Raw genomic sequence first — 27,585 nt, forward strand, 5'->3', positions numbered from 1 at the left:
ACACTTTCACTATGGTTTAGCCATTTAAAACCAACTTAAACGCAGAAGTCAAATCCAGAAGAAACAGGTGCTTGTCAGTTGGTGAATTACTCAAATTTATTTCTAATTCATGTTTCCAAAGGACACAAATAAAAGACCTCAACTAGAACAAAATCCAGAAAATTGTGCAGGGTCTCCAAGGAATGTAGTTTGCAGGTTTTAATTCCTATGCCTCTGACACGAAAGAAGGATGTATCTGGGCATACAGATTGCAAAACCAAGGGCTTAACTTCAGTAATAAACTGTTTCAATGCTTCCTTGCATACATGTTGTATACTTTGGAATTAGAAAACAGCACTTCCTAGCTCTTCTAGGAAACTAGGAGAGCCACTAATTTATCACAATTAATAAAAAGATAACATAACCAATTTTTCAGAGTTCATAGGAAAATACGATTAGGAGAACTTGCCTCTTCCAGAATTGAGTGCAGGGTACTATGCCCAAACTGGTTTACTTTCAGCTTATGTTTCTCTCTCAGCCCAGCAGTACCAGTTCTACTGTCTTACTTCAACTGGATAGCTCATGTATTTTGCATTTTCATGTATTTTCCTCAGTGCCCTTTTTTCACATAATTAACATCCACTTTACAAAATCTGTATTTGTCAGATTACAAAAAACTATCTTCCACACTCTTCCTCTGCCTGTACACACAGAGTTCCTATGTGATTGCAGTTGTTTAATAGCCACTGCCCTTCTCCCCACCTCCTATCCCCAGTATTCCTCATTTTTGAAACCTGAGATGGTTATCTAAAACTTCAGTTCATATGTGTAAATGGTGTGGACAGGTGTAATATAAGCACATCTGGTTCATTAAGTTATCTGGTTAAAAAACATTGAGTATGAAAGAAATAACAAACACAAACATTGTGAGCAAGTGGTTAAGAGAGAATGAGAACCAGAATGCTTCAGTCACAGACTGATGATGTGAGAAGAGGCAGAAGATGGGGAGGAGCTGCTGGCAGTACCCCTGTCTAGCTGAGCATTTATTCACAGCAGTCCACATTATCTCCTTAGAGCATCTTCATGTAAACCATACAGAAAAATGTGTAAGATGTATTGCTTTAATGCTGTAAGTTCATCGATTAAAAAAAAATACCACTTAGGAAACCCACATAAGAGAGGTTTGTCTCCCATTTGAACACATCTAACAGAATTCTACTCACTGAGATTCAGGACCCAATCTTTTATCATTACTACAGTCTGCACCACCAGTGATGTTATGATTAGTACATCAAACAAAAAGAATAATTTACCACAGCCATTTTTATATTGGAAAGAAGCTGCTTCCATCATTTGTACTCAGACAAATGGCACCAAATGTATTGAAAAGGCTAAACGTATTAACATTTCATTTTTGAAAGTGACATACAGAAAGGTAAGGTCTATGCAAAATCATGCAGACTTTTCTCATCATGGCTGGTATCGACCACACTAAGCATTTAAATACTTTCAGCTAATGTTGGAGTCTACATTTTCTCCTGCCATTACTGAAGCTCCATTTTGCTATTGATTTCTGAGTTTCAGTTACCACTCTCCATTTTTATCAGCTCTTTGATGATGTGTAAGACCTTGTCATCTAGGAAGAAAACAAAACAAACTGAATAGGAAAAAACAAGCTTAAAAATTGATTCCTAAAACCCAAGAATATCCTAAGACAAGTATAGGTCTCAGCAACTTAAAATTACTGTTTTAGGTTACGCAAAACTCTAAAGCAAGACAAGTGCTTCCCCTTTATGAAGCAAGAGGGCAAACAAGTACATCCATAGTACATGATTAGAAAGTTTCCAGAATTATTCAATGACCTAGTCATGGCCATTTCGGTATTTCACAACAGACTGAGAAAGTTACAGGTTAACTACAAATACATTAGCGTACAGGAGCTTCCTTTCTTCCTCCTACCTACAATATTCTTCTGAACACCTGGTGTTCAAAGTTCAAATTGTGCCTCTCTATTGCTTGCTTCGGGGCCAATATGCAGTTCCCTATCATTAACCTAAATTGTGAGACAACTTGCATAATGCTTAAAATTCATCAATGCCTGACGTTCACCACTATCTTATTTCTATTTTGAGATGCATACCTCAACTATTACTACATTACTACTTTAAATGATGTTATCAGGGATACCTTTAAAAAAACCCACCAGTTGTGCAGATCGTATGTCTGGGGTGAGCTACATAGTATATGTAGGATTAGTAGTAACTTTTTGGACGTCTCTCAAGATAATGAAATGATACACAAATCACACTAACCCTTACTGCGTGAGAATGCAGTGTTCTCATGCTTCCCCAAAGTCGCCAGGTCTATTTAACGAATAGTAATTTCAGCAATTCAGAAATAAAGTTACCTTCAAGTGACATTTTAGGATTTTCAAGCTTCTTCTTTAAAACAGACTCAATGAGAACCCTCAGCTGTTTAAAAATTACCGCTATCTTTACAGGAGCCTATAAAGAACAGAAGACAAGCATTCACATTATTCAGACATTTTACACTAAAACATAGATTATGACCTTACCTATAAATAGAATTGTAAGATACCTACAAACATGATGCATACGCAGATTTTTTAAGCATATGGAGAGTGTACTCATGAAATGACTGGGCTTACATTATGCCCTCTTATCTTTAAGCACTTGTTAGTTGTAACATCACAGCCTAAAGAACAGTAGCTCAGAATGGTAACTTGGAATATGTTCCCACATACAAGATGAACAACCAGCATATGGTGAAATTATTAATTACCAGTATCCTACTTACTCTAATTGCCTCCCCCCCCCCCCCCCCCCGAGTATTAAAGTACAAATTAATTTATACCTGATATGCAATACCTATACATTACCCTCGAGGACATCTGCCTGGCCTCCTGGAATGCCGCAAGCTCCTCCTGAGGAAGCTGTCACAAACCTCTCCTAAATCTCACTAGGAGCTTGGATGGCTACACCTGAACCCTCTCCCAGGAATCTTTCATTTTATCCCTCCTTTGCTATTCCAGTCTGTATTTCATCTATGTAGTGCCTATGGTACAGTAACTAGCTATTACGGATAAAGCACAAAATGCAACATATTCTGCTTCTCAGTAGAAAAATAGAATATTTAGTCAGCCCAGCAACCACACAACCTGTAGCTTCCCAGGGACCATAAAAGTTATCCAACAAACCCACAGGGTAGCTGCTTTTAGAAATTCCATATTCATGATACCCAGTGAATTCAATTAGATGGTCACTTGCCTGCATCAGTAGAGTGCAAAAAACTAAAATATTTTGTAGCTTATGGTCTTCCTCGAGTCTAACAGGGCCCACATGGGCACAGAAAGTTGTGACAAAGTAGCTGGCAGGCCAGCAAAAGTCAGTGTTGGCTATTTAACAATTTACAGAGAATTTGAGCACACCACCAATTCTTTTTTTTTGCTCAAAAATACACTAAGAAAAATGCAGTTTTCCCATTCACAAATAAAATTTTTTCACCTGGAAGAAAAAAACCCAAACAGAATCAGCAAACAGCCCAAACCCATGCAAATGGGTATTTTCTCCATTTGGATATTTTTCTTTACCAAATAATTCTGTTTGGGCTAAATAATTAGTATTTTAAAGATAACTATGTACTTACATGATTATAACACTGTAGAAAAGGGTATATAAAATAGCACACTTATGTTTTCAGTATCAGCTCTATAGAACATAGATATAATAGTCTATATTAATTTCCAACACCTTTACTGAAAGAGCACTGACTTTCTTCATGAAGGAACTGATCTGTTGCAAACCATAGATTACAAACTTGTCAAATGAGATTTGCTAAGAGTATAATTTCCTTTAATTCTCTCCTTCCTTATTCCCTCGTCTTCATCCCACATATACAGCTTGTACATCAACTGTGTAATACAAAAACTCATTAAAATCACAAAAGGTAGTTATCACTCCAGCACACCTGAAAATGGATCCAGCCATCAACTGTCAGGAGGCGCTCCCGATGCTGCACTTCTATATCCCCCCCAAAAAGCAAAATGGGAAAGGGGGATATTAAAGTGGTCTCTCTCAAATACACCTTAGCATACCTCACCTGCATATGAACAAACAGAAGCATTAAAAACAAGAAACCTGAAGCCACATAAAATCTGTAACAACATACTTGATTGATACTTTTAAAAGCAAAAAAATACACTTTTTTCCTTTTAAGATCCAATTAACATAAATCACTGTACACAGAATAACTAAGGGCAATTTGTCTGTCCTAGACCACATGAAATAAGTCACCTCTAAGCAAGTGACAGGCTTATATGATACAAGGACATTAGCTAAAGCCACAGTTTTCTTGTTAAAATTCAAACAGAAAGATAGTGTTAACTTAGTGATGTTCAGAAAAGAGACATCAAAATTAATAAACGCACTAAAATAAAAGGCAGGTAAAACTCTTCTGTTACGTATTTTTCTTAGCAGCAGCTGGTTTGTCCATCTATCTCAATACACACAAATGCATAAACGTAGGCACACAGAGAAACTACTGAGGTCAGCACATGCTACTTCTGAATCTAGAGCCTCTCACAGATAACGATGGAATGGGATGAGGAGTTTCAATCAGAGGAAAGGAAACAAAAAAGTGCATTTTCACAAAGAACTGCAGGCTTTTTTTGTTCCACTGTTCTTAGAACAGCGTACCTACTTTAGCTGCTGTCTTGTCCTTACACTACAAAATTCTTGGAGGCAGAAAATATGTTACACTGGCGTGTCTTAGTTAATATTAGAGGCCCAACTCCATTTTTACACAAATGATCAGCTACACTGATTATTTATTTACCTTTTCCTGGTAAAGGAGCCATCCATATGTCTGTAAGTCTCGGTTTACAGAGGAGGGATGCACTTGTGCTTTACCTTGAGCAGTTTCTACCATACAAGCCAGCTTCTCTGTAATATCCACAGACTTTGTATATATTATTTTTCCTATGTTGTCATACAGGCCGGCAGTCAACACAGCTTTAAGAAGAGCTATTTCATGGAGAGAAACGGATTGACTGGCTCCATTGCCACTCCATCCACATTGTGTTGTAGGTGCTGTGAACCCTGCTGCTCTGACCACCCTTATGAGTTCTTGCTTCACATCCTGAAATTAATAATGTATTAGTAAAACTCAATCTAAAAAGGAACATACTCCACTCCATCAGCTGACAATGACAACTCCATCCCAAATACTCATGCTCTCCACAAAAATACCTCTACTAGAGATATTCTATGAGAAAACCACTGTGAGAAAAACATCATCTGGAATACAGGATTAGATAGATGTATTATTAGATAGTATTATATATACTGCAATTACTCAGTCTCTCACTTTTGGATGAAAGATCCATTTCTGCTTAGGAGAGCTCACTCACCCAAACTTAAAACAGGAAATATGCCTTATTTAAAAGATTTTCTCACAAAAAATAAAACTTCATTAAGTTTGTGGCTAATCTGTCAAACTGTTAAAGAGACCTATATCGGTATCAAGAGATCAATACAAGAATAACACAATCTAAGCATTTTAATCCATAGGTTTTGATTTTCTAGTGGACATAAAGACTAGCTTCTCCAACAGCAGGGACTACAAAGATGTATACTAACAAAGTGTGCATACCAAAACTCAAATGAAGACACAGCTACCTCGACTGAGGGTGTGCATTTCATCAGTCCCTAGCATTCCACTTGGTTTTGTCTCATCCAAATAGTAACTGTGATGTATCACATCTTTCAAACTGAATAATATTTTCAGAGGGAAATTTTAACAGAACTTTAGTGTGCAGAGTACAATTATTTGGTTTACCTCCAGAGTTAACAGGGAAGTCCTACTGAGGAAATTTCTTCTGCAGTAAGTCATTTCAGCACGATAACCCCCTTCTTGTTGAGCTCTTTTCCACCTAAGGAAAAAATCCTGTCTCACTACAGCAAAAAGAATCACATCAAGAGTATAATATTATGAAAGTGGTAGTAAGTTAAAAGGCAATACTGTGTTCTGGTTAGCATTTTCCACTCAAAACCAGAAATAAGTGGCATTAATGAAGACAAATGCTGCAGGTCTAAGAGCACTTTGGAGAACATGCCCAGAACATAAATTTGGCAGATTCTAAGAGAAATACATGGTAAATTTTGCTCAAAAATTACACACTCCTGTTAGTCTTGTCAGTTACACAAAATTCAGAAATGGTTTTTGAGACTTGGTCTCAAATTGCCTAAAAATATAAAAAAATTACTTATGCCATTTTATAATATGCACTTCCTCAAATATAAAGTGCCCTGGTCAGCACACCACAAACAGCAAACAAAATACTTTACACACTAAGCAGACACAGTATACCTCTTGCATGTGTGCAACCATAGTTAAAAAGGAGTTAAAGAATAAGGTACTAAGCAAGCTACTCTTTTGTGTTGCAGTATTTGGCAATCTATTGTCCTTCTGAAGAAAAAAGCTTCAGGTGCAACCAATTCAAGATGAGATACTTATGAAGGATTCTTTACAGAACCACATTGCTTAGGTGTTACTTGCATCCAGCCATAAGCACAGGAGAATTATCACTCACCCTAGATAAGCATTGTAGATTGTTATATGGTCTGAAACTGCCATTGCTAGAGATGATTTTGCAAGATCTGCTTCGTCTTTTCGACCAATTGGTGTAGTAAATGGGGATTTTTCTGTCATAACAGCAGCCAGAGTTGCCTGCAATTAGTAAATGACACACCACTTAAAGCATCATTAAGTGTTACTGTGAAAGAAAATTTAAAGCTATTTTATGATAAACCTGTATTCTTATACTAAAATACTCTTATCTTCTACCAAGTCTCAAGGAAAACTTACCATAAGAATTTCTACATGCAATTCAGAACTTACATTAAAGACACTGCTGACACAGTGCCTTATGTAAAAGGCTGGAAAAAAAAAAGTTAAATCTCAAAACCCACATGAAAGGGTTTGCCAGATGACAGAGCAATCCCCGATATGTACAGTGAAGGTCAGATTAAACAACTTTAGATTACACCACATTAACACAAGATGCCAAGAGAACAAAGAATTTTAACTTTCAGGTTTCAGCAATTAACATTTCCTCCTGACTTGCAGTGAATTAAGTAGATTAGCTGAAAGTGTAAACCATTCCCCAGTCTTCATATGGTATGTTACTGTATCAATTAATTCGCAATAACTTTACATAAGCACGTTCCTGGTCCACAGGCTGTGGGCTAATTCAGGTTGGTGTAACCAACATCACAGGACGTTTTCTGTAGGTGTCATATTCCCTGGGATTGTAACAGACAGAACTGGAGACCAAGTCTCACTATACCCTTGCAAATAGTACCTAGGAGTTTAGAATCATAGAATCATTTAGGTTGGAAAAGACCTTTAAGATCATTGAGTCCAACCATAAAGAACACATAGATTGTTCCCCCCTGCGATGTCCAGCTGCAATCACCTTAGAATAAACATTTTGACTTCTTGCATCATCCTTTCAAAATACCATGTTGCAAGAAACCAAATTAATTGTAAAAAGTTAAGTATTGTTAAGCATTTCTATACTTTTTAGATTTTTTTTATTTTACTCACCACAGGATCCAAACAGCCAAATATAGCACCAAATATAAGCATTTTGCCAATCTTTACATTGACAGGAAGGGCTGCAAGGTGCTGGCCCAATGGAGTCAGCTTGGGCTCATTTAACAGACAAGCCCCAATCTTCCTCAATAGGTTCATTGCATTACCAATTACTTGCTGCTGTGGTGGGTCTAATGCTCTGGAAAGAAAATCTTCAGGAGATCCAAGATTGCATTTCTGTGGAATAAATAGGTATGTATTCCAATACAAGAATTTATTATGAAAAATCTTCCTATAGCAGCTACAAAGGAAACCAGAAAGCTATGACTGCAATCAAAAGCCTACATTCCCTCCCCTCTGCATCAGCCTCTCAGTTCCCAGAACACGGACGCACCTCACTTTAGGTTAACAAAGCTTACCACTGACCAGAGAAGCATGTTATCAATGGTCACAATTAGCAGAAGACTCTCAAACCTGATGCAATGGAGCACTGCCAGGTTGCCAGTTTTCTCATGTGTATCCTGCTCACTCAGGACGAGGAGAGAGGAAATGGAATTGCTTCCTTAAACAGAGATCAGTTTGAAGGCTATTTAGCTAACTTTCAATTACTCTGAGATAAAGTGGAATAGTATAGTATGCTATTTTTCCTCAGCATTATGCTCTGTATTTTTCAGCCAACCTGTACTGGGTTCCCTCTGCCCTGGTAGGAGAAGCCCCACTAACTAAAATGGATTAGGGCTCTCCTTAGCAAACCTCTCTAGCTAATAAGGTCAGTAACTCCAAGAACCAAAACCACACAATAGTATGAAGGTGTAATTCCCTCACAGGCACATCTAATATTTTTAGCTAACAAGGTCAGTAATTCTAAAACCCAAACCATACCATAATATGAAGGCATAATTCCTCCAAAGGCACACGCAGTATTTCTGGAACAGAGTATTCCATGAAACTTTCAAACCTGCAACATCATAGAAAGATATAATCACAGATTGTCTTTAAATTCAACTTAAAGACATAGGTTTCATATGCTCACTCTTTCAAGATGTTCTTTTGAGGGGCAATGGAGGGGTGGCATGTATTTTAATACATGGGTAAACTGTTCATCGTTTGAATTAAGGCAAGTGTGGTAGCTCGCTTTCCACAAGAGTTTTAGGGAAAGTTTTCACTTACAGAGGGAAAAGCAGCTAGACCTTGATTTTCAAAACAAATCCTTAAAACACATAGATCTCAAATCCAAAGTTTTGCATGTGGCTAAAATGCACGTCATTGGTTATTTTAAAATACTTCAACTGTTTCTTAGCTGAAAGTTGCTTCAGACTTTCAGACAAGCAGGAAAAAGTTTATTCCACTGCAGTAACAGAAACTAACTCTGCAGTGCTGTGTAATTTAGTATTTTCCCCTTCTCTCATCTCTAAAGATACCACTTCAAAAACCTGCATATTTTTCTGATAAAAAAAATTCAAAGTTCAGGAAGCAAGCTTGGTGTATATTCGATCCAGCAGATGTTATTAAAGAATGATCTTCTAAAATTCATGGGTGCTGCATTTTTTCTTTGATTATGAATTTTTATTTTTTTTTTACATTCTATAGATCCTGAAAGTTAAATTCACTTTTAAAAACAGTGAAACAAAATGACTACTATAACACTTCATTAATACAATATTCAACTTCTGGTTTTTGGGGGGTGTTGGTTGTGTTTTTGGTTGGTTGGTTTTGTTTTGTTTTTTTTTGTGGAATTATTTTGTTGTTGTTTGGGTTTTTTTCCCTGTAAGTTTACTCTTCACAGTTTGCAATAATTAAAGGGAATTTCAACAAGACTTGTTTTTGCAGAGAAAAAGAAAAGATATTTTTATCATTTACAAAATCTTGCTAAGTTTACTGTACCTTTCTCTTGTGTACATTCGGAAGCAGAATCCATCTCTGACACGCCCAGCTCTTCCTTGTCGCTGCAGAGCACTAGCTTTGCTAACAAAGGTCTCTTCTAGGGAACTCATCTGACTACTTTCATGATACCTTGAAAATTGCAAAGCAAGTGTCCATTCAGATTTCAGAATTAAAATTTTGATATATACTTAACTTAAATACTGGCATACTGATAATATATCTAATTTATTTGAAAATAATGGTAGTTTTGAAAACTAAGCATACCTAACCAGGATCTAAACTGGACTTTAGATCCAAGGTTCTTAGTTGTATAACTTTGGATACAATTCACTAAGGGAAGTGTATAAATTGGAAAAAGAAAGAGCTATGTATTATCTTATTTCTCTGGCCATTCAAAGTTATCCTAACACATTCTGTAGGGCTTTTCACATTTTAAATGGACAAATAATAATTTCTCAGAACTGAAATAGTATAAAAAGGGTCTATTTTATTTTGAAACCAGTACTTAATCATGGTTCTCCACATTTATGAGAACTCCCTTTATTGTTCTTCACACCGTCTCAAGACCCAAAGATTCGTCCCAAACTTGGACCTAAACTGCAAGCTGTTTACTAAGCTCAGCACATTTTTCTTTTTGTCCAGAACTGTACTTCAATAAGGATACCCAAAATTCTTGCAGTACTAACCTTAAATATTTATAGTAATTGCAATATGATTGATGAAAATCAAACTCACCTATTTTCTTTTGTTCTCCCAGTATCAATTACAAAAACTACATCCGGTATCGTAATACCTGTCTCTGCTATATTGGTTGCCAAAACAATCTGAAAAGAAGTAACATACATAAATAACAAACTTATGAAATGTCTGCCTAACAGTTTTCATCCTTTTAATAGGTATTACAGAGTGAGTTTGGTTGAAGCTTTTTACCCATGTTTCCTTAAACAATTTTGTCAGAGCATTAAAAAACTACACAACTTGGAAAATGGTTTAGTCTTCTTCAATTACTGAAGGATCAAGAGTTAAGGGACTTTGTCTTTTAAAACCCATCAAAATACTAGCTAGTACCTGCCAAAATTGGTCAACTTTTAATTCAACAGTTTGGCAGCAAGTTACTGGTTACCTATAATTAAAATACAGGAAAGCAACAATTAAAGAACTCTTAGAAAAATAGTATGTTTAAAAATTTGCCTGATTACTGTCAAGGCTTCCACAGCATGACAGATTTTATGTGTTACAGAGCACCAAATCAGAACTGTTCTTTTGCAGTGAGAAAACCACAGGAACAACTGGTTGCTGTGTAATTCTTTGTGATTTATTTTAAAACAATTCAGAATTGCACCCACAGTAAGTTTCTCCTTTCAGTGGTGAACTTTGCCTTTCTAAATGTATCATACCTTTCGAATACCAACAGGAGGTATCGTAAATGCAGCTGCTTGATCTTGAGTTGAAAGAACAGAATGTAAAGCTATCAACCTGTGCCTAGAACAAGAAATTACACTAATAAATCTTTTTTTAATGTGTCTTAATTTAGTAAATATATAAGACCAGAACAATGACAACAGTTTGTCATCCAAAAAGGATGAAAGCAACAAGAATTAGTAACTTGAAAGATGAAAACTTTGTCTGATTAGGTATAAAAGTCTGATTCAACATTTGTTACAATAACAAGAAAAGCTAACACCACTAGTTTTTAAGTGTTCTCCTCTTGATAGTAATGCAGGAAAAAATACACTACTACTGCAGGTTAATTGACAGAAATAGACTAGAAAAAAAGGGAACTAGATGTCCATAAACCCAAGTTCTTTACATTGTGCTTCAAAGGACTATTACTGAAACTTTGCATAGAACTATATATACATGAAACTTCCAGCCTGAGTAATAAAAGCCTTCAGAGATGGGACAGCCACAGAGTTTGTACTTTCCTTCTCTTCAAGACCTTGACATCTCAGTCCATCTATGAATTTTCAGAATTTGACTGCAAATGTGCTTTTTATGCCATGTTTCTAACTTTTTGTTACCCACAGAATAAATTTCAAAACTGTCACTACAACACTATGCCTTTTCGTCTTGGTAGATTATATTCTCTGGATCTATACTGAGGAAGTAGCCACTTCCATGTAAACAGTAAGCCAGAGAAAGCTATGTCCCAGATATGGCAGCTTCTGTACCCTAAGAAGTGGAAAAGAAGTAGTCCAGTGCTTTGTGATTAATCAAGCTTGTTGAAAAATAAAATCAGATGAAAAAAGTTACTATGCCATTCGTAAGCATCTGTCATTTCTGCTTGTATAATTTTTAGATAAAATTGTAGCACAAACAGCCCTGAGGTATAATTGTTTCTCCTCTCAAGAACAGCAGACCTCAAAACACAAACATATTGATTAAGTTAAGCTATTAACAGTATAGAATGTATCTGTATTACCTGTCACGCAAGTTAAATCTTCTGTCAGTTGAAATGAGATCATACAGCTGCTGAATATGGGCAAGGCCTGGTAAAAAGATCAGCACAGCACCCTCAATGTTCTTGAACTGGGGACTTCTGTCTGGAAAGTTACAGTGCAGGCACATAGTTAAAACAAACATGCATTTGCAAATAGTTTCCCTGGAAAAGAGGAACTAATTCTGGTCCCTGTGGTAAATGCTTTTTAGGATGTTCCATGTAAGGACTGGGGTAAAGTACTTCATTATCAGTAGAAAGCACTGGAAAGTAATTCCAAAGGACAGCCCCGAGAATAAAAACTTCTTAAGTAGACTGTACCCAAGTATGCAAGCAACTCCAAAATGAGTTCAAGGTTGATCTTGTAAGGGTTCATATAGAAGATAGCCTGCTGTGTACGACTGCTATACTTTGCATAGTAAGGAGCCAAATCGATACCAGATCCAGACTGGATTGGGACATACTCCTAAAAAATAAAAGCAGTGAAAAAAAAAAAATCATATTCTGTGTTTTAGAAAGTAAGGGAACAGAGGTCAAACTGTCACTCATTTAACTTTAGGTTTCTCAAAACAGAGATTGAGACGAGACATTTGATTAACTTCCCACCAAAACCAGTGTGAGTTAGATTAAATCCCATCTACATAACCCAGGTATAAGTATCTACTGCAGTTAGACAACATTCCAGATTTAAAAAATAAACAAAAAATTAAAGTCTGTCCAAGAAGTGCTGTGCATACAGTCTGTTTTGCAAATGAAAACAGTTCCCAGAACCATACGTGGCATCCAATTGGTATCAGTTCAAAATGGGATTAACAGTGTGGCTAGTACCCTTTCAGAACTCCTATTATGGGATATAGGAAACCAGTCTCCCCTTTCTCCTCTCCCTCACCTTTCTCAACTAATGGTTGCAATAAAAGTTAATAGTTACTTAGGTGGTAATTCCTGCCATGTTTTGGAGCAGAAAGAAAGGGAAAGGAAGGAAGAATTAGCAGAACATGCAAGCATTTAAATTGTCTAGAAATACCTTACAGACACATACTCAGTGTTAGGCTTCTATGCCTAATGGTGCTATTGTAAATTATCTCATCATTAACACGCTTAAAGACGTTTGCCATCACATATCCTTCTGTACTGAAGGCTCAACTGAAATAAACTACAAAGATTGAGAAGCACTCAGAAAAGCACTTGTGCTTCAACTAAAGGACACTGTTGCGATGTGTAGGGTAGCTACCACCATAGGAGGAGAAAAAGGAAAAAAAAAAATAGAAAAGTCAGCAGAGCACATGAGAACATATTTTTCAATGTATGTGTTGATGTCTGACCATGCCAAGCTAAACGGTCCTGCATACATTTAGAGAGAGCAAGTCCGAGCAGACAGGTAGATAAACAGCCTACATCAGATGGCATATCTATACAATTCCCTTTACAAATTTTGATCCAAAAGCACACACAGCTACCACTACAGAGTTTCTACAATATTAACCACAGCCTCATAAACAGAAAACCTCTATGCAATAATCTCATGCCAAATTGGAGATTTTGGGAGTTTTTCCAGCTAAGAAGGACATGGCCTTGTCTCTTTTGGTCTTAGGTTCACTACTTAGCAGAACTACCTGGGAGAAAAATGTTACATGCTTTCCCCTATAGCTGCTGCTTATAGATGTAGAGCTAGGAATCTGTACAAGAGAACTCAATGTCAAATACAGCAAAATCAAGATGACTATAAAGGAGCTGTAAAAACTGACATCAGGGTGTAGTGTTAATAAATATATGTTTTCCATTATAGGACTGCCATTGTGTTTGTTTTATCAACTGAAAGAATATTTGCTACTATACAACCCAATCACATTTAATAAAAAGAAAATGATAAAATAATTAAAAATACCAAAATTTCCAAGCCAAAACTAGAAACAGCTATTTTACCTGATACTTTGTGGTGCCTCCTCCTTTGTTAGTAACATTTATTGTTACTTCTTCCTCCTCCTCCAAGAACTTCTGACAATATTCAGAGTCTTTCTCCAGGACATAGCCCGTTGCTTCAATTACATCTTCAACATGGAAAATCTTTGGTGAAAATTCACAGAAGAAATACAAGGCATGTTAAAAACTAATCAGCAACTTTTTCTTTTCCTTTGTTTTTTCTTAAGCTTACATACATGTCATTCCCTCCTCTTTTAATGTTGTAATAGCTCCTGTAAATTTCAACTTAAACTTTCGTACAATTTCTGAAAAACTAAACTTAGACCTGCTACAAGTTTGTTAATGCCGCTTCACGTGATCGCGAACATTACCTTTACCACAGCCTGTAAAACATGCATGAGAAACGTATGTAAGAGTATAATGACAGTTGCATTGCAGTGGGGGAATTCTTTAGTGCTTTCCTTTCTATGTAGATTGAACGGAGAAAAATCTTGTCACTGATGGACTGATCTAAATCAATAATCCATCAGCAAGAACAGTACAACTCTAATTCAAAGCACTGAAGCTATTTTGTATTTTCGAAAAAGAAAAGAGTTACAAGCCCCTGAAACATATGTTTAAGATATGTATTTTTGGTTAGAAAAAAGTGATGTAGGTGTATTTTCTATAGACACCAAACAGACACACACTGTGTATGTGTCTACAAAGTGTCTTGCATAATCAAAGAAATATTTATGTACCTCAACAGGGTAACTCCTCCCTGAGATCCTTAAAATGGGACAGTGTGAGAAATAGCTGGAAAACTTCTCACTATCTACAGTAGCACTCATTAAAATCAGATGCAGGTCTGACCGCTTATGCAGTATCTCCTTCAGAATAACTAGCAAGAAATCAGACTGGACACTTCTTTCATGTACCTATAATTGGAAAAACACATCTATAGTAAGGGTTTAGTACAACTCAAGACCAATAATAGCTATAGCTTGTGAAGACTAGTAACAGCTGATAACCTCATCTACAATAACATGAGATATACTTGAAAGAAGACCATCTTCTTGAAGTTTCCGAAGCAGGACGCCTGTTGTACAGTACAGTAGTCTGGTGGCTTCTCCTGTTCTGGATTCCATACGAATTTGATATCCACACAGGGAATTCTTAAAAAAGACATTAAAATGATTAATAACTTAAACAATTGTATACAAGCTAGAAATACTAAAAATTAAGTGAAACTTAAGCACTGTTAGATTCAGATAGTGCACAAGCTGGTAATTATACAGTACAGTAACTACCACACTGTTCTTTCCTACACACACTTTCCTCTGTTAAGAAAGGGAAAATACACTGCAATCTACAACTAAGTTTCTCCAAAGTAGCAAAGAGCTGGTAAACTCAGGGCTCCTTTCAGGTTTCTCATCAGTCCTCAAAAATATTTCTGCAGTAATACTAATAAAAAAATATCTAACTGCCATAAAACACACAGAACGCTTTTGTCTTCAAATAACAAAATAACTGATGTTGAAAAGTGCCCTCTCAAAGCAGAGTTTCACTCAAACCTAGATGGATTTCTCAGTCTTAGTTTGGGCAGTTTCCTCCATCCCTAATGACAGGGATGCCAGAGTCTCTGGGCAATCTGCGCCCCTATTTGACCGCCTCTTGCTCTTAATCACCCTCTACAGATCTTAGAAATTATACATTGATAGCCAGAGATTCACAGGTGACAATTTGGAAAGAAACAGCTGACACAGAAAAAGCCCTTTTCAAGAGAAAATAACATCTAATTATTTAGAAACAATGTTTTCACTTCCGACCAACAACCCAGTGCCCTGGTTTTGATGAAGGCTAGACAAAAGAATTCAGACACATCTTACCTTTCCTCCTGGTCCTGATTCGCAGCCTAGCTCTTCACATACCCTGGTTGCCAGACTCACTGCCGAGATTCTTCGGGGTTGTGTGCAAACAATATTACATTTATTTGATCCTTCATCTAGCAACAAGTCTTCTAACAAGAAATGAGGCACCTGTGTACTCTTCCCACTGCCTGTTTCACCAGCCACAACAACCACTCTATGTTTTTTAAGAGTTTCTACAATGGAGTATTTGTGCTTAAACACAGGTAACTCCTGTCTCTCTGTCAGAAGCCTCTGGTATCTGGAAGAACTTCGTAGCTTTTTGAACAAAATCCTTGAAGGTTCCAAATTATCTGTGTCTGAGGTCTCAAGGGAGAGACTGCTGAAGTCCTCCTCAGAAACCAGGTTTTCCCAGGAATCTTCAGGACCCTCAGATACTTTTGGTTGGTTTTCAGATTGTAGTTGCTGTTGTTGTTTGAGTTTGTTTAATAATCTAGCAATAAAGTTATCACGAGGTTTGTTCGTTTCTATCTTGTTTTCTTCTTCCTTTTTCTTTTCAATATCTCTCCATTCTAGCCAGACATCTCGGTAGGTGGGAGGCAGTAACTGATGAACTGACTTAAGATGGAAAAAGTAGGAAATAAAATATTGCTTTATACACTACTTAGCAGTGTCACTAACGCTTTATGCGTAAACTCCAGCAGCAAAACATATGACAGAACCTGAAGAATACTAACTACAGAAACTATGAAAATAGTGATATAAATATCAATGACACACTTTTTATTTTCAGCTGGCTTACATTCTTTACATCACCGAAAGAACAGTTTTACTATCAAAAAAATCTCCTCCCTGTATGCCACAACACATACACATGATTGTGGGTAAAAGTAGATGAACATAAAGTACAAGCAAAGAATTTAATGGTCAACACTTTTTTTTAGAACATAAAACATAAAAACAGGTAAGACTGTTTTTAGAACATAATTACAGATACTTTAACAAAAAAGTGCAGAAACAGATTACAGGCTAAGAAGAAGAATATTAGCGAAAATCTTACTTGTCCTTTGGTTAAATGATAGAGTGCCAAAGTAGAAGCTAGATGTTGTGCTTGCATACTATCTTCTGTTACAATTGTAGGACACATTGCCATTACATCATCTGAAGATTTGATGATCCTGACCCTTGAAAGACAAATTCACACAGGCATTTCTCTTAATTTGTTACCTATATAAATAGCACATGCATTAATGTTTTTGTTTAAAACAGTGAAATTCAAATAGAAAAACTAGGTAAAATAAACTTATTGTTACTCAATAATACTTCATAAACAGAGAGAGCCAATAAACTTTGACTGAGTTGCAGAAAATTTTTGAGCAGCAGATTCCAGCAGTGAATTTGTGATTTCTTTTTTCTCTTAACAAATGTCTCCACTTTCTTCAGAGCAGAAGTATTTATGCACATGCAGATCACTATTAAGATTAGTTGCTTTGGAAGGACTAAATATTTATTTGTGCGCTTGTAACTGCTTAGCATGAATTGAGATGACAGTTTATGATCTACTGAGATGCAAACATCTGTTTTAACAGATATATGCCAGTCAGACCAGAAGCCAGATTTGTATTTTTAAAGGCATATTATATTAATAGCTTTTAACTTGAGCAAGACTACAGGTTCTTTTAACTTGGCTTGTTCAGGAAGCAATAGTCATTTGTAATGCTACATACACTTATTTGTGTAGGATAATATTCTACTTTATACCACCGCATTATAGATTCATTTTCTGAAAGAAATTTTAAAATTACTGTTACTGCACTGCTTTGGTTACTAACTTAGAGTAACTGTCAAGCAAATTTCTTTCTTCCACCTTAAACAATCACTAAGGGGTTTTGGTATTCATATGCTTGGAACATACGATTTAATATATTACTTTGAGTAAGAATGCCAGAAGTTAGTTGTCCAAGTTTGTCTTGCAGGTTTGCCCCAGAACCTTTCATTCAGAATTAAAAACTAATCCCATCTCTATGGCATCATTCACTAGCCTTTTATTTTTATGGTAGTGTTCAGTCTAACCATTACTTTTGCAGAACTATAGAGAAGTGAAATACCTCCCTGCTGGACTAAAACAAAACGAGATTTGGTTAAAACACACTATTATTCATATGAATCTGGATCAACATGACCAGACTGTTATTTTTAAATGAACTAAAAGCAAAATGTGAAGTTTATAGGAAATACATACCTACATTTCCAGTATTTTCCAACTGGAATCTTTTCAAAAGTAGGATTTGGGCTCTTAGGAAAATTCTTCCTGCACCAGTCAATCAAAAATTGTTTTGGAGATTTACCAGTCCAGCTTCGAGCGCTATAATCAAAATTTCTTATATCTAGTGGTTCTTTCTTTTTCACTACAAGAGCAAAAAGACACATTTTAAATCTCCTAGAATTTATTTTACCTTCCTCTGATAGCCAAGAAAGTCTTTCCCTCAAACGTATTTTATTAGAAGAGCAGTATTTTCTGAAATGTTCAACAGAAATACAGGTACTGCTGTAACACAGATATTCCTGCTTGTCCCACAAAAGAATCTAGTAGGAAATAAATCACAGTATCTTGTTTGCCTTCTTTGATAGCCCAATAATTTAAGAACTCTAGTGAAAGTTTGGTCATCAGAAAATAATCTAACAGTTTAAAGTTTGTGATGAAAACAGAGTAAAAAGATGGAGTGAATATGGAAAGAGTAACTAGCCCTACAGTTATAAAAAAAGGATTAAAAATAAGGCTTTTAGACATGACAATATGACAAAAATAGCTATATACATCATCTGATAAAACAAATACAGAGCCTTTAAAGCCAGCTCAGTCAGTGAGGTAGTCCACCTGTCTTTCCCACAATCAGAGCTTGATGATGCAGCACTGCCATAAAATACGTACTAGAAAAATAAAAACTAGTACTGGAAATCTGTGGTACACTTAAAGCTTGTACTGAACGATTACCAACACACCTTTACCTTCCTTCACAGCACCATCAGGTTTTTCAAGCAAGCTCAAATTCAAAGTGGTTTCTTGAGGCTGAGGGGAGGGAGTTTTTTTCTTTTCATGTTGTTGTTGGGTTGAAACCTTTATAGCTGGATTAAATACCGGATGTTCCTCGAGTACTGCCATTTCTGTCAGAGAGAGAATACAACTTAAACCCACAGTTGCTTAGCATTTGTTCTTTGAAATGAAAAGATCAACTATGAAATTGACATATATATATATATAATGATATCAATTCATGCCGAGTACCCAAAACCAGAAATATTTAAACATTACTTTTTAGAATTTGACCTGCATGGAAAGGACAGCTTCAGGAAAGTCCCCAACTCACACAATGGCATGAAAGATGATTAAATCTGTTCAATCTGACTCAGAAATTTACTGGCCTAATAAATACACAGGTCACAAAGAAAAACACAGATAATTTGCATAGCTCTACCTTGCTGAATTCTTCTTATTTTCTCTTGCGCTACCTTCTGGCCTTGCTTGTCCTTATCTTGCTTGGAGACGCTTGCTTGTTCTTTTGCTTCTGAAAGCTTAACAGCCAGCTGTACGTACCTTTCATTCTATTTAAAAAAATTGCTGATTAGAAGTTGAATATTGTATGCTTGTCACTTTTAATCAACTTCATAATAAAGTGGAAGTTTTGTACTTTATACCAAACTTACAAAAGGAGGAACTATAAGTTTTTATGGAACTAGCAGCCCAAACCTCTCAGAATTTGACAGTCAGTTGCCTAATCTCATGAAGGTATGTTTCAGGAATTCTTCCTTTCCAGCACAATGCATTCAGTATTTTGAGCACAGTATAAAATGACAAACCCAAACAAAACAAACAAAAAAAAAAAACAAAAACAAAACACCCAAACTCCCTCCCCCACAAAAAAAAAAAAAAAGCCAACACAAAATCCCAAACCAAAGCAGGAAAGGAAAAAAAACTTAGGAAAGTAGAGGTTTCAACATTTTTCCCTTCAGTAGCCCATAAAAGTATATATATGTAAAAAAAAAGTATATAATGTAAAAAAAAGTAATAAATCCCCCAATTTTAGCAAATAGATCCACTACTTGCAGATGTATCAGATATACTTCCATGAAAAGACTTCTTACTGGGTCAAACTTCTCTTCATCTGTCTCTTTCACAGACTCACTGTTCTCTTCATCACTCTGTTGCCTGGCATATTGCAAAATCCATTCCTTCATACTCACTTCTTTTGCTTTGCTCACATTCGTCTCCTAACAAGAGTAGTAGGTAAAATCACCAATGCTTTTCACCAACAGTATTGAGGAAGTATTGCTTAAAACTATATAGAAAACCCAAGTTTTTTACACAAAAAACTTATAGCAAACTTTCCAAAGAGGATAAACATCTCACGATATACTTCCATACATTGAATAATTATAACTGAATGTAAGAAAAACTTTTGCAAGAAATATTTTCAATTTCTAGGTTTGCACAATAACACAGAAATCAAACCACTGCAAGTATAGAGGCAAACTTAAGAGAAGTTTGTAAAGAAGGCCATCTGTTGAAAAACAGAATGAACCCATTCCAGGAGAAAATGGAAGTATAATTGACCACAAAAATGAACTATGAAGAGCCTTCTAGACTTCACATGAAAAAAGGTACCTTCAAATTACTATTTCACTGAAGTGAGAATAATGTGAGTGACAATTATTATGCATGCCATATTTTTTAGAAGTTTTTATATCAGTGTAGGAAGTCCATGTAAATTCTGTATTTTAGAAAACTTTGACCTCTCTTCCCTGTAGTAAATATAAATGAATTTCTCAGATTACCTTAGTTCCAGGGCCATTTTCTTTCTTTTTGGTATCTACTATGTGAGGTGGACGTTCACGTTGTGACACAGGAGAACAAAATTTTGCTCTCGGTTTCTGTTGTTGTTCTTCAAACTGCTGGCTAAAACCTTCAGGCAAGGCATCTTCAAAATAAAAAAAAACCTCATTTCACAGAATATGCAAATAATAATTCCCGAAAACTTTATAAAGTGTGTTGGGACCCAACTAGAAAAACAAACAAAACCAGCATGCCTGAAATATAATCAGGCTTTAGCATTTAGATAAACCAGCATTTGTTTGCTGGACTTCCATAGAATTCTAAGATTAGGAATGACAGGTCTACAAGACTCCATACACTAAAAAACCAAACCAAACCAAATAAAATCCCAGAACCAGTCAGCAGCACATACAGTAAAGAAACTATGATGAATACAGGTCTTAGTGAAACAATATATTCAATTACTATTACAAAGCATTCCTATGCTAGGGCAGGTCCTGTTACTCTTCTGTTAAAAAACCTAACCAACTCCCTGTCACCATACTCACCATCAGGAAGGTTTAAACAGAGCCAGTCAAGAGCAGAGTGAAGATCACCACCATATAAAAGTGTATTTTTCATTGCCTCTTCAATGTGCTCAGTCTTAAAAGAGAATCTTTGTAAAGCCATGTAAACATCCTAGAATCAGAAAATACTAGGATTTAATCCAGAAATCTAATACAGGTTTGTAAACTCCTATTTTCTACATATCAGGTAACCAGCATTAAACTGAAGTAAACAGCGTAAGTTAATGTATCAGAAAGCAGAGCAGAAAATCCTGTTTTGCATACAGAGCTTGTAATATTCTTATTGGAAATATGTATTCATATGCATAAGTCTACATTCCAGCCTATGTACAGAATGCATTTTCTAGTTAGGAAAATAAACATACAATTTTCCAGCCATATGGAAGAGAAAACCATAAGAAACCCAAAACACTCATATTAAGCTCTTCCCTGATTAACACTCAGATTTTAGTTACTGAATACATACAGACTTATCTCACTTATGATCATACTTATCAATTCCAGTCACTAATCATTATTGTAACTACTGGAAAAAAGCCAGTGAAGCATGCTACCACATGCAGAAGTGTAGTATGACACAACACAAATGAAGAAAAAGAAACTGTTTATTCTAAATGAACAATGGTCAGGGAACACCACTTTAAACTCTACCTGTAATTTCTTAGCAGTAAGTCTCCTGGAAATCATTCCTTTGTCATCATTTTGTTTTTTATGGTCATTGATTAAATCAATAATCCTTTTCTCCAAGTTACCATTTATCATCACCTGCACAGAGAAAATTAATTGATACAAAGCAAAACATTACAAGTTTTTAATCACATAATCAATGCTCTTCATGGCTAAGGAAATAAAAATCTCTCTGCAATTCAAATCCCAACTTTTACAGCTTTCTGTAAGTGCAGTAAGTATTTCTCATGAAAGAGGCACTTTTTCTTCTTTTTACTTTTGCAAGCTATGCGCTTTTACTCAAAATAAAAGAATTAATTCTTTATCGCAGAGAAGACCTATCTACCTCTTCAAGAAAACTTAGTATGTCATGGGAAATACTGTAAGAAAATTAAAAAGAAATGTAGTGGAAAGAAAAAGGCCGCTCTCCTCTACTTATAAAAGCCAGTAAAAAACAACTTGATCATCAAGATACACCTGTGCCACTCTCTTTTTCTATCTCTCTTTAAAAGCTATTTCAGTAAAATAATTATTATTTTTGACACATTCAAAACATGAACCAAGCTTTGTTTACTCTTGAGGTTGTTGAATAAAACGTGTATTCTTCCTCTGACAGGAAGAAGAATCTGTATGCACAGTAAACACCCAGACGTAACTCTTAATAGTCCTGCATGCAATGTATCATTCACTACTTAACATAGATGTTCTTCTGCCCTTAATTTACCCTGTTTCTTAAAGCACACTCAAAATCCCAAACATATCAAGCTCAAATCAATGTCTAATACACGAATTTAGTTTATCTTCATAACATAATACTGAAAAAACAGTTGAAGACATATTTACTCAGCTAAATGGGTACTATGAAAACCACTTACTTTATGTAAAGAAGATACTTACCTTAAGAACAGATTTATCTAGATTGGCAGCAGCACTGGAATCTGTTGTTGAACTAAAACTGTAAGTTTTTGGACCTGCAAATTGCAAATAAGCATAAACTACACAAGTGGAACACAGAAAACACTATTTACAGTATGTAAAGCAGAGCGGCATAACACAGGTTAGTGCAAACAAATCTTACACTAATTTGACAGAAATGTGCAGATGCATAGCAAAAACAATCAACTGTACAGAAAAGCTCTTAAACAAGGAATGACAAAGAAGAGTATCGCTCTGAGACAAAATTTAAAATCCTAAGTGGCACAATGAGAGGAAACAGGATTGACTGCTCACTCTTATTACTGGAATATGAGTGCCAAATGGGTAAGCTAATTGCAGGTTCAAAACAATACTATTGAGATTTTTGCTCTGATTGTTTAGGTTTGGTTGTGGTTTGGTTTTTTTTTTTAATTACAATGTGCATAGCTAAACTCTTTTCCACTAATGCTGTGAATATAGGACATTTACTGAGGTCCGGAAAGACAGAATAGTTTTATAGTACAGAAATCAATTTGGAAAGGCATTGAAAAAACATTGCTTCTAGCTCAGGAAGACTCTAAGCCATAACTGGTGGAGAATGGAAAAGTACCCTACAGCAGTATCACTGTATGTCTGACCTGTTCTTACCTGGGTACCTGCTTTTGGACCCTATCTAGGAAAGGGCACTGGGTTAGAGAGGCTTTTGGTCTGTTCTGATATGCTTACTCTTAAAACACTTCTCCTTTAATCAGAAATTGTCAGAAAAAATACTAATTCACAAAGCTATTTATTGGCATTAGAATGACAGCTGAATCTATCAGCTTGCTGATGGATTCTATCCTTTTCAGAACACACATACTGTTTCTTGTACTGCACAAGGTATAAAAAAACCAAGCAACCTCACAGCTTTCACCACTCTTTGAGGCTGTGTGCCACTACAGAGGGAGCAGTGCTGTGCTCCAGGAGGCACAGCTACCTCCCTACTTCTCAGCCACCTCTCTTTTTGTCCGCCTGCCGGCAGGCAGGTTTGACAGGTCATTTGTTCTGGCTACCTGCAGAGAAGCTCCCGGACCCTCATTTACTAGATCAAGACAGCATGTGGAATGTACTGGTTTCAGCTGTAAAAGTTATTTTACTCCTTCCCAGTAGCTGGCACAGTGCTGTGTTTTCGCTATAGTCTGGGAACAACCTTATAACACACCAATGTTTTAGCTGTTGCTCACTGGCGCTTACCCTGAACAAGAACTTTTCGGTTTCCTGTGCTCTGCCAGTGAGGAAAGGCACAAGAAACCGGGAGGGAGAAGAGACAGAACACCTGACCCAAAGTACCCCAAATCCACATTACGTTGGTTTTGGGCATACACAGAATGAAGCTCCGTAAGAAAGGCTATTAGTAAAGTACCACACCAATACTTGCCCCAAAAGAGCTACCAACAGTCTAATGATTTCTTGTAACTGACTCAACACGCCCAAGCCAGCAAGGCTCATCTGCTCAGGGACGCCCCAGAAAGTGAGCCGGCCTAAAGCCTGTGTCAGAAGGGTTTAAGTCACCTGAGCAGATGAGCATGAGGCGGCCGCGACCCTTCTCGACACTCATTAACACCCAGATTTAGCACGCCTCTTCCCGCAACACCAAGGCAGGTAAGCCACACCCCTGGGGGCTCTCCTGACAAAGCAGCCCCTCCGAGCGCTCCCAGCCAGCCGGGGCACCCCTCAGCCGCCTGGACTCCTCCTCCCCCAGACTCAGCCGCTCCCAGGGCTGCCCAGCCGGGGCCGCATCTTGCCGTGGGCCTGGTACCTTGCTTGACACGCGGCTCCTTGGAGGCGGGCGGCGGCCGCGGCACCGCTCTAGTGCTCGCCTCGGTAGCAGCGCCAGCAGCGGCGCCAGCTTCAGCAGCAGCTCGAGCGCGGGCAGCCGCGGTGGCGGAAGAGGCGGTGCGAGCCGCACTCCCCACACGCGACTTCTTGTTACGGCCGCCCATGACACCCCCTACTCACACCGGAACCGTGCACACCCCTACATCCGGACGCCGCGCATGGCTCCGCCCCCCGCTCCCGATTGGCTGTGCCATCGCCCTGCTCCTCTCATTGGACAGAACTTGTCTCTGAGTACAGCTCGTCGCCTCCGGCCTGCCTGGGTCACGCAGAAAGCGGGTTCCGGGTTGAGGGCCGCGACCGGCGGCGGGGGGTTGTGGGAAGGTTTGCCCTAGAGGCTCTTCCGCGCTGGAGGGGGGGTCACGGCGCTCCAGTGCTGGTGGGGTGGGACAGAGACCGCTGTCGGCATTGGGCCTTGCGTGGGGGTCCAGGTGCCGGCGGGTTCTGTTCCATCCCCGGTTTCAGTTCCAGAGCAGTAGCAGAAAGGATCCGGGTAAGGGTGGCTCCGAGAGGCAGTGTGGGAGAAGTGAACAAGATGGCGGACGCCTTTGGAGATGATCTTTTCAGAGTGTTTGAGCAGCCTGCCGCCGCATCTGCCGCCAGGAAGAGCAAGGCGTTCGTCATTGATGGCGTCAGGACATCGGGGTGAGGTCGCGGCGTGAGGCCGGAAGAGCTGGCCCTTGGGGGTATTTTGGCGGCTGAGCCTCGCGCCGCACTGCCGGGCGCTTCTTTTGCCAGTTAATTTGAGTTACTGAACCCCCACGGGGCCGGGGAGTCGGTGCAGGCTAAAGGGTATGCTTACTGCGATCCCTGGCGCCCGCGCTGTGGCCACCCCGATGCGGTGGGTGACTGGGGAGCGCCGCGAGTTGGAGGCAAGCACATGCCGGAAGTAGTTTGAAAGCGCATGGCCGGTTGTACCCTAATTCAGTGTGATGACCGTTTCCTGTCAGACCACATTTTTTCTCTGAAAATACACGCGTATAACTGGCAAATGTTAGGTTGGCTGTCTATTTATGTTGCAGAAAACGATCAGAAGAAAAATCCTCAGCAGTTACAACAGCACGGCCAAAAAGGAAAGCTGAGGTCAATCATACTGAAAATGCTCTTTTGGGAAAGAAGCGAAAATTGGAAGATGGATTAGAAGATGACAAGTAAGTACCCAGTTTAATGTGTAAAGAAGTCATAGCAAGACATACTGGTTAGCTCTGTGCCAATTGTGAGTAGTCAATGTGAGTAGCTCTGTAGTGTTTTCACATAAGGATGAATTTGCATATGAAGTTGACTTTACCTGTGTGAGCGAGGATGTGTTGGTAGTACAGGTTCAGCAGAGATGAGCACTGGGCATATTTAAACAAACAGTACGGGCAGATAGACTACTGTGGTATGAAATGTTTGTGTGTGCATTTACTGCATATGGGTTGGTGGTTCTTGGTCAAAGCCATAATGTTGATTTCAGTCATATAGCAAGACGTAAGCAGTGAGGCACATGGGAGGAGGCAGGCTTGCAGCTTACCACACTGTGAAAGACTTAAATGGCTTCAGATACAGGAAGAAGAATTTGATCAGGGAGACAGAAAAAAGGCTCTTAAGGCATGTAAGATTATAACTGCAGGAAATATTTGGAATCTCAACTATGGACATGCTTTTAAATTTGAGCACAAATGGGGGGTATTTGATATGAAGAGGGGTTATAAAATTGGGTGTACCAACAGCTGGGGATTCAAAGCAGCTGAAGGGAAGTGAGAGTTCAATTTCTGTGCTTCAGGATCTGCATATATCTCCCTCTTTTCTTTCTAGAACTTCATGACTGTGATTATGAATGGTTTTGAAAACAAATTGAAGGGACAGTGTGGGCACTATTTCAGCTTAGTGTATCTTAAGAGATTCTTGGTAACTTGGAAGTTTATGTTGGTTCAGAAAACGAATGATAGGGTTCATGGATTAAAAGTTAATATAGAGCTGCCAAATGCAGGTGTGTACCTCCTAGCTCAAGATGTAGAAAACTGCTACAGAAGTAAAAGTTCCATGCTTGCTGTGTTCTTATACTTTTATCTGGGTTATGTATTATTGACTTGTGTCAGTCAGAATTCTGGTATGGATTGTCATTTGGGTTTAGATGGTAATTTTTCTGAAGTTCAAGGTAAGATTGTCTGTGAGAAAGTAATGAGAAGACTTCTCAGAACACTGTAAACTTGCATAGATGCAAACCAGAACCAGAGTCAACACTTGAAGTCAGTTTCTGTGTTAATGGGCTTAGTGGAAGTAGCTCCAGTAGCTTACAAAGCGTTTATGCAGTGAGATACTAGTCCTTTCTTGTGGCCATGAGAAGAGGGACTTGTAAAGAAGAGAGCAGGTCTGATCTTCAGGCAGCTGCTTGGGATCCTTCAGGCTGCTGTTACTTGGTGTCATGACTAGTAGCAGGAATGCTGTTCTTGAATTTTGCTTTTTTGCATGTTAAAAAAAAGTTCCAATTTAATCAGAAAACTCTATGTGATTCAAGTGCTGTTTGGTTTGTGGTGCAAGTTTTTAAGGTGTTATAAATCCCAAAGCAGTAGCTAGAGCATATTTATAGAGAAGCAATGTTTTAAGACTTAGAGGTGTTAGTCCTGGTGGGAGTCTTTGCCAACTGCCCATTTCAGGTTTCTGTATCATTTATTTTAATGTTGCAGTTAAAGTACAGGTGAAGTTCAAGATTTTAGCATTTATAAAGAAATTGGGATTTTTAAATACATTTCTGGCAATCCTAACTCATGTGTTTTTAGTCTGGCAGACGTGATGCCTTGGGTAAGGGTACAAGCTGTGGAAACTGTTGAAGGTTGTACGCATGAGGTGAGTGCAGCAGAAATGCGTGCGGAAAGTATAGGCTTGTTTCATATAATTGTATATATTACTGTCAGTAAAATAATACTGCGTTATTGTGCTTATTATATCATAGACTTATATAATCATTTAGGTTGAAAAAGACCTTTAAGATCATCAGGTCCAACTGATAACCTGGTACTGACAAGTCCACCCTAAACCATGTCCCCAAGTGCCACATCTACATGAAAG

General features: G+C 37.8%; 2 protein-coding genes across 8 annotated transcripts in view; one reads left to right on the plus strand and one right to left on the minus strand.

Annotated features, from left to right (window-relative positions):
- Positions 1-1,086: 1,086 nt before the first annotated feature.
- On the minus strand, positions 1,087-24,711 carry DHX29 (DExH-box helicase 29). 3 transcript variants are annotated; one of them, XM_057402638.1, is made up of 27 exons: positions 24,458-24,711; positions 22,642-22,715; positions 21,730-21,843; positions 21,061-21,190; positions 20,515-20,657; positions 19,825-19,950; positions 19,158-19,254; positions 18,685-18,846; positions 17,924-18,089; positions 16,742-16,865; positions 15,703-16,299; positions 14,845-14,988; positions 14,575-14,751; positions 13,838-13,978; positions 12,236-12,380; positions 11,900-12,020; positions 10,875-10,959; positions 10,213-10,301; positions 9,478-9,606; positions 8,476-8,551; positions 7,606-7,830; positions 6,590-6,726; positions 5,836-5,929; positions 4,834-5,136; positions 3,967-4,098; positions 2,387-2,483; positions 1,087-1,615 (listed from the first exon to the last, which is right to left on the minus strand). In XM_057402638.1, the coding sequence occupies exons 1-27, from the start codon at positions 24,639-24,641 to the stop codon at positions 1,560-1,562; spliced, it is 4,068 nt and encodes a 1,355-aa protein (XP_057258621.1). In that variant the 5' UTR covers positions 24,642-24,711; the 3' UTR covers positions 1,087-1,559. The 3 variants fall into 3 exon arrangements, with proteins under 3 accessions (XP_057258621.1, XP_057258618.1, XP_057258619.1); XM_057402635.1 differs by having other exon boundaries at positions 19,158-19,284; XM_057402636.1 differs by having other exon boundaries at positions 19,158-19,284; positions 19,825-19,945; positions 20,510-20,657.
- Positions 24,712-24,870: 159 nt separating this feature from the next.
- MTREX (Mtr4 exosome RNA helicase) overlaps positions 24,871-27,585 on the plus strand; it is a 45,318-nt gene continuing 42,603 nt past the window's right edge. For all 5 annotated transcript variants that reach the window (XR_008971365.1, XM_057402639.1, XM_057402642.1 and 2 more), the window contains exons 1-3: positions 24,871-25,179; positions 25,557-25,685; positions 27,297-27,363. Coding sequence is in view for 4 of the 5 variants with exons in the window: in XM_057402639.1 (XP_057258622.1) it covers positions 25,070-25,179; positions 25,557-25,685; positions 27,297-27,363 (306 nt within the window). In the remaining variant the exon portion in view is untranslated. The remainder of the gene's footprint in view (positions 25,180-25,556; positions 25,686-27,296; positions 27,364-27,585) is intronic.

The sequence above is a fragment of the Pezoporus wallicus genome, unplaced genomic scaffold (assembly GCF_028554395.1).
Source record: "Pezoporus wallicus isolate ANWC-B61680 ecotype Strahan unplaced genomic scaffold, APGP_CSIRO_Pwel_v1 contig_2870, whole genome shotgun sequence".
Classification (NCBI taxonomy): Eukaryota; Metazoa; Chordata; class Aves; order Psittaciformes; family Psittacidae; genus Pezoporus; species Pezoporus wallicus.

Excerpts from the sequence above, each read along its gene's own strand:
- DHX29 (XM_057402635.1), bottom strand. The coding sequence starts at position 24,641 with ATGGGCGGCCGTAACAAGAAGTCGCGTGTGGGGAGTGCGGCTCGCACC. Across the intron at positions 22,716-24,457 it reads GGAGCCGCGTGTCAAGCAAG|GTCCAAAAACTTACAGTTTT; the intron begins GTACCAGGCCCA and ends TGCAATTTGCAG. Across the intron at positions 5,930-6,589 it reads ATCTACAATGCTTATCTAGG|GTGGAAAAGAGCTCAACAAG; the intron begins GTGAGTGATAAT and ends TTTTTTCCTTAG.